Source organism: Heptranchias perlo, chromosome 14 (assembly GCF_035084215.1).
Source record: "Heptranchias perlo isolate sHepPer1 chromosome 14, sHepPer1.hap1, whole genome shotgun sequence".
NCBI classification, from domain to species: domain Eukaryota; kingdom Metazoa; phylum Chordata; class Chondrichthyes; order Hexanchiformes; family Hexanchidae; genus Heptranchias; species Heptranchias perlo.
In genome coordinates, this window is record NC_090338.1 from 62,894,271 (window position 1) to 62,900,782 (window position 6,512).

General features: G+C 40.6%; 1 protein-coding gene across 1 annotated transcript; it reads left to right on the forward strand.

Annotated features, from left to right (window-relative positions):
• The first annotated feature begins 412 nt into the window (after positions 1-412).
• On the forward strand, positions 413-2,127 carry LOC137332177 (alpha-2Db adrenergic receptor-like). Its single transcript, XM_067995880.1, has one exon. The coding sequence runs from the start codon at positions 744-746 to the stop codon at positions 2,007-2,009; it is 1,266 nt and encodes a 421-aa protein (XP_067851981.1). The 5' UTR covers positions 413-743; the 3' UTR covers positions 2,010-2,127.
• The last annotated feature ends 4,385 nt before the right edge of the window (positions 2,128-6,512 follow it).

Below are 6,512 nucleotides of genomic sequence, written 5' to 3' on the forward strand. Positions count from 1 at the left end.
AAAGAATATCTACCTATCTACTTATCGTCCACAATACCTTTTTTCATTATGTATTATGTGGAGGAATGGGTACCGTCAGGGTCGAAAGCTTTCTCTGTCATTTTCACTCACTGAAGTGATCAAGTGTCAAATATACGAGTGCGGCAGTGGGGTTTGTTTGTTCAGCTCTACTCTTGCCGCAAAGGTGGTAAAAAAAAAATCATTAGGATAGAATTAGAAAGGATCTGTACATCAAAGGTCTTTTGCGGTATCTTTAAACTTGGGGTGTGAGTCGGGGATTCAATGGTATCTACACCGCCCTCCTGCAGGAACGCCGGCTATCTCCCTCTGTTTACAACATGCTCATTAGAAAAGCCTTTCCTCGCTGAGCTCGAACACTGGTTGGTTGGGCGATAGGTTGACGTCAGGGTCTGGGAGCTTTGTAAAGGTTGAGAAATACAATTGAGAGAGTTATTCAAGAGCTGGGAACCACACACTGACCACAGTCTAACTCCAAACAGCAGAAGCTCTTCAGTGCACTCAACTGGGACTTAGAATTTACGATCCATCCCAGATGAAAGAGTCAAGTTTGTTCATGATCATTTTGCCACCGGTGAGACTGTACCAGGATGGAAGCGAGAGATGATTTGATTGTTGGTCCAAAGTTGCAGGCAACGGGCAGGATTAACCGGTGAGTCCCGACCGCGCTTGGCGGAACTGGGTCAGCACCAAGGCTGCAAATTGGAGCTGAAAATGTGATCGAGATGGAGCTTTGCGGACAGTCTGATCTGAACCGATCCGAAGAGGCAAATGCCACCGATTCTCAGAAGCTGGTCCTTCAGTACTCCACGGCGGTGACTATCCTCATCATCATCGTAGTCACTTTCATCATCCTCCTCACCATCGTGGGCAATGTCCTGGTCGTGGTGGCCGTTTTTACCAGCAGGGCTCTTCGGGCTCCTCAGAACCTTTTCCTGGTTTCCCTCGCCTCGGCTGACATCCTGGTGGCTGCCTTGGTCATCCCTTTTTCACTTGCCAACGAGGTGATGGGCTACTGGTACTTTGGGAGCGTTTGGTGCGGCATCTATCTCGCTCTTGATGTCCTCTTCTGTACCTCCTCGATTGTCCACCTCTGTGCTATAAGTTTGGACAGATACTGGTCAGTGACCCGCGCAGTAGAATACAACCTGAAAAGGACTCCCAAACGAATTAAATGTATGATTGCCATAGTGTGGTTTATATCTGCAATCATCTCCTTCCCACCTCTGGTTACCATGGACACTAATCGTAGTAAGCAAGGGTGTTGCGAACTCAACGACGACACCTGGTATATCCTGTCATCTTGCATAGTGTCTTTCTTTGCCCCATGCGTGATTATGATCTTGGTGTACTTCCGAATTTACAGGGTGGCCAAACAGAGGACATCGATCGTGTCGGTGGCCAAGAACGGTGTGGACAGGCAACCCTCCCATTCCGAAACGTGTTTCGTAGGGAAGGGGAAGGTTGATCCCGAGAGTCCCAGCAGCCAGAGTTCATGCAGCAACCAGAGGCAGGAGGAGTTGGAAGACATCGACCTGGAAGAGAGTTTCTCCTCCGAGACGAGGACGAGAAACTCCAAGTGTCCCAACCGCACGAAGCTGCAGCCTCCCAGCTGCTGTCGCACGGCGCAGCAGAACCGCTTATCCTGGGCCAGCAGTCGAGCATCCCAGTTATTTATGGAGCAGAGAAAACGTCCCACTTCAAACATGACCAAAAGTAAAGTTGCCCAGCTGAGGGAGAAGCGTTTCACCTTCGTGCTGGCGGTAGTGATTGGGGTTTTTGTGCTCTGCTGGTTTCCGTTTTTCTTCACCTACAGTCTGAAAGCAATCTGTAGGGAGAACTGCTCGATCCCAGACCCCCTCTTCAACTTTTTCTTTTGGATCGGCTACTGTAACAGTTCTTTAAATCCCATCATCTACACAATCTTCAACAGGGACTTCAGGAAGGCCTTCAAGAAAATCATTTTCAAAATGAATAAACGTACTTTGTAACTGTACGTAAATCGGATGTTGTGTCTAAGTGTGTGTCTGTTCTGGTATTTTGCTGTCTACATATTTAAACATTTAAAAAAAGCCAATGTAAAAAAAATAAAAATCATTATCAGATAAATCTGCGCCTATTACTTCAATTAGATTTTTATTTCTTTCAAAGAGAGCAAGCTGAAAACATTTGGTTTTTAAAACGGATTTGTCTTCATGAAAAAATGCACAGTAAACTTTTTTGTCTGGGGAAGGGTAACCCATAGAATCATACATTTTAAAATGGGTTATGTCATTGCATGGTGTGCTTGTAGAGAGAAAAAAACGTTTTTTTCTCAGCATCCATTTCAAAGCAATGTTGACACCCTGTTTGGGGGTTGAGCATGTGACACTAGTTGTGTACTTTGTATGAAGGAAAAAAAATCTGAGCCACCAACAAGGTGAATTAATAGTGCTTCTTGCCTCTGGATAACCAAGTCCTTTCATCGTGGCGTTTATGATATATCTTTTGCCAGATATTTCAGAATAGTAGGGGTTAGTTTCAGAATTAATGGACCGGGCTGCTGGGAGTTGCCTTTTGTGATGAAATGGATTTACACATGTTTTGAGATCTGACATGCAGATCAATATACTGATTTAACCCTCTCAGTGTCTGAATCTGTATGTACAGTTAGTGTCTGATATCAGCCATGTAACTCCATGCCTGTGAAAGACAAGGCACATTAATTTCGTTGAATTTTCATGATTCAATTAAAAAAAAATTCAGGATAGAAAAGGATTTTATTCTGAAGTTACACGATTTTGAAACCTAGTAATTACGCTGTGCAATATTATCTGAATGCTTAACATGTCCCTTTTAACCAGGTTAATGCCTCTTAAAAGTCATCAAAGATATTTCATGGGAATATATTAAGCTTTCACACAAGAATATTGCACAGCACAACTTCTAGACTCCAAACTATAAACTGTAACCCTGCCTTACTTACAGATCAGTTGACCATCCCCTTTCCTAACATTTATTAGCCTCAATCATCCTTAGGTGATGTAAATTAGATTTTCTTGCTCAAGGACAGCTATTGATCCATAAATGAAATGTGATTGCATTTTAAAATATCCTGTACATGGCAGTGTTCTCTGGCATAAAAGGGTGAATATATCCTTATGTTTGTTATTCGATTGAAAATCAAAAAATTGCCATAGGAAGTGTTTTAGATGTAGCCTTTTTCCACATGTTTTCAAATTTACCATTCGTCTGACTATAAATTATGAGCAGACTCATTACAGTTTCTCCAGAACCAATTTTTCACATCTGCAAATGGGCTGCAGCTTTGTAAAAAAAATGTTTGCTGATCAAAACAAATTATGTTTCTAGTGTACAATATACTCAAGTGCACTCAATCTAGACAAGTACAATACTTTGCATATTAGTACAATGCTCCCCATCTGTACAGTAGAATCCATCAGCACACTTCCATCTACACAATTACAATACCTTGCACGCATGTTAGCATGGAACTAATCTATTCATGTAAAACACTGTTCAGTTACATAAATATGCACTAATAAATCCAATAAGGAATTCAGAAGAAACTTCTTTACTCAGAGAGTGGTGAGAATGTGGAACTCACTACCACATGGAGTGGTTGAGGTGATTAGCAAAGATGCATTTAAGGGAAAGCTAGATAAGTACATGAGGGAGAAAGGAATAGAAGGATATGTTGATAGGGGGAGATGAAGTAAGGTGGGAGGAGGATCATGTGGAGCATTAACACCAGCTGAATGGCCTGTTTCTATGCTGTAAAATTCTATGTAATACGATGTACATAAATATACTGCAGAGTTCAAAAGCACTCCTGGTACTTCTCCAGGAAATTCAATAACAATATGCCACAAATCGCATTAATCCATCAAAACTAAAATCAATTTTTGTTTGTCATTATCCTCAAGGGGGATTAGAGTTTAGGGAGAAAACAAGTATATTTTACTTGTGCTGACTGTGCAAGTTTACTATTTTTTCTGTATGAATGTCAGATTGTCAACTGTTCCTGTAACAGATTAGGTGTGGATAGTGATGTGAGACAGCTGGGGGCTGGCGGGGGGGGGGGGGGGGAGTGGGTGGGTGGGGGGGGAAGAGAAGAAGGAGCATGAAAGGAGGTGATAATGAGCAGTCAAGAGACCCAGCGAGTGATCAGGTACATGTCATGTTTGAAGGGAGATGAAATATGGACAAGTAAAAGAAACATTGCAGTCTAATAACACCAGATTTGATTGTTGTTTTCTCATCTTTAAGAACATTGCTGAAATTATTTTGTAAAAACTGTGCTGTGATGCAGACTTTTCACATGACAATATTTTGTACAAATTGATGTTAACGTAGTCACAGTTGTTATCTACAAATGTGATTTTGCTCTAAACCTGCTGTCAGTGACATGAGGAAAAAGTCCGGCAGTGAAAATATTAGTTGCACAAAGGTCTGGCTGTTTAGTTAAGGTGCTAAATTTATTACTTTAGGATACTTGAATTAGCAGAGTCAAGAACAGGCAGAAGTAGAAAAAATATTAACTGCTGGTTAATTTATAATAAATGAATTGGTATTTTTGTGTCAACACTAAAAAGTGAAGGGAAATCAGCATCAAGTACAGAAACATGTGTGGAAATCACTGAAATAAAACCTCAGGGATAATTTGCTTTTCTTTTTGCAAGTTGTTTATATAAAATTTGTTTTTGGTTTTCAAAGTGTGTCTAATGCTGCTGACTTGGGATTGGTTTGTAATTGTGACTCATCATTGGAATGGTAGGGGTTAAATAACCACAGAATGAGATTTAATTTATTGTGCACAGTTGATCTAAAACCATCTGTGGAATTATTGAAGCAATCTGACATTTCTGTGAAATTACATTTACAATAATATTCCATATTTAGAGTGTGCTTATGAACCAACAGAAGGAATAATCATTGACAGAGTAATGCAGTACAAAGATTCCCTCAAAGCAAGTCACTATGGAAATATAGCATCTCATCCCCCCTGCATAAAAGTGAAATCTATGAGTGGTTCTGTTTCAATGGGATTGGTAAATCACCTCAGCATCAGTTTAGTCAACATGTTATGAAAGATTGTAGCTTATTTGTAGTGCATTTATTCATATCTGCCTACTCTGTCCATGTGTCGATCGGTCTGTCTATCTGCCTGCATTTACTCCACAATCCTTTTGTTTCCTCATTCTTCACCTCCCTAGTTGTCTGTCTACCAATCAATGTATATGTCCATCTATAAGAACTTAAGAACATAAGAAATAGGAGCAGGAGTAGGCCATATGGCACCCTTGAGCCTGCTTCGCCTCTCAGTATCATGGCTGATCTTCTACCTCAACTCCACTTTCCCACCCAATCCCCATGTCCCTTGATTGCCTTAGCGTCCAAAAATCCATTGATCTCAGTCTTGAATATACTTAACAACTGAACATTCACAGCCCTCTGGGGTAGAGAATTCCAAAGATTCAAAACCCTCTGAGTGAAGAAATTTTTTCTTATCTCGGTCCTAAATGGCTGACCCCCTATCTTGAGACTATGGCTCCTAGATCTAGACTCTCCAGCCATGGAAATCAGCCTCTCAGCATCTATCCTGTCAAGCCGTCTAAGAATTTTATACATTTCAATGAGATCACTTCTCACTCTTCTAAACTCCACAGAATATAGGCTCATTGTAATCAATCTCTCCTCATAGGACAACCCCCTCATCCCAGGAATCAATCTAGTGAACCTTCGTTGCACCCCCTCTAAGGCAAGTATACCCTTCTTTAGGTAAGGAGACCAAAACTGTACACAGTCCTCCAGGTGTGGTCTCACCAGAGCCCTATATAATTACAGCAAGACCTCCTTACTCTTATACTCCAACCCCCTTGCAATTTATCTATCTGCATGTCTATTTATACCTCTTTGGATGTATGTTTACCTTCATCAATTGAGCTGTTTAACTATTCACCTCTCTGTTGTCCCACTATCTGTGTGTTCAAAGGTAGATCTGATCTGAGCAAAGTTCTAATCCAAGCAAAACACCGAGATACAAAATCTTGATCCCAGCACAAAATGCTTTCTAATTTTCTATCTTTAATATCTGGCACATTCAATCACTCCAGGAACAAACGGCATTATTTGAAAATCTAATTATTACTGTCTACAATATGTTTGTGTGAATGAAAGATTCAATAGCTATCTCTGCTGTATGTAGGAATCATGACCCATATATTTCTTAGCAAATTAATTTTGGCTTTATAAAAGGTTTTGGACTACAATTACATCCTTGTACAGAAATAGTAATCATAATAATCAGATAAGCTTTGCTGAGCGAGAAAATAGTTCCAAATAGTTTCTGCTAATTGACAGCAGCAGGCAATAGCGTTCGGTGACTGATGGTGCTGGGAAAGTTTCCCAATTATATAATTGTGAGTCATCACCACTCATTGTGGTTTGGACAACATTGCTGTGAAAATGACCATGTTTTAATTTCAGGCTCT

Excerpts from the sequence above, each read along its gene's own strand:
- LOC137332177 (XM_067995880.1), top strand. The coding sequence starts at position 744 with ATGGAGCTTTGCGGACAGTCTGATCTGAACCGATCCGAAGAGGCAAAT.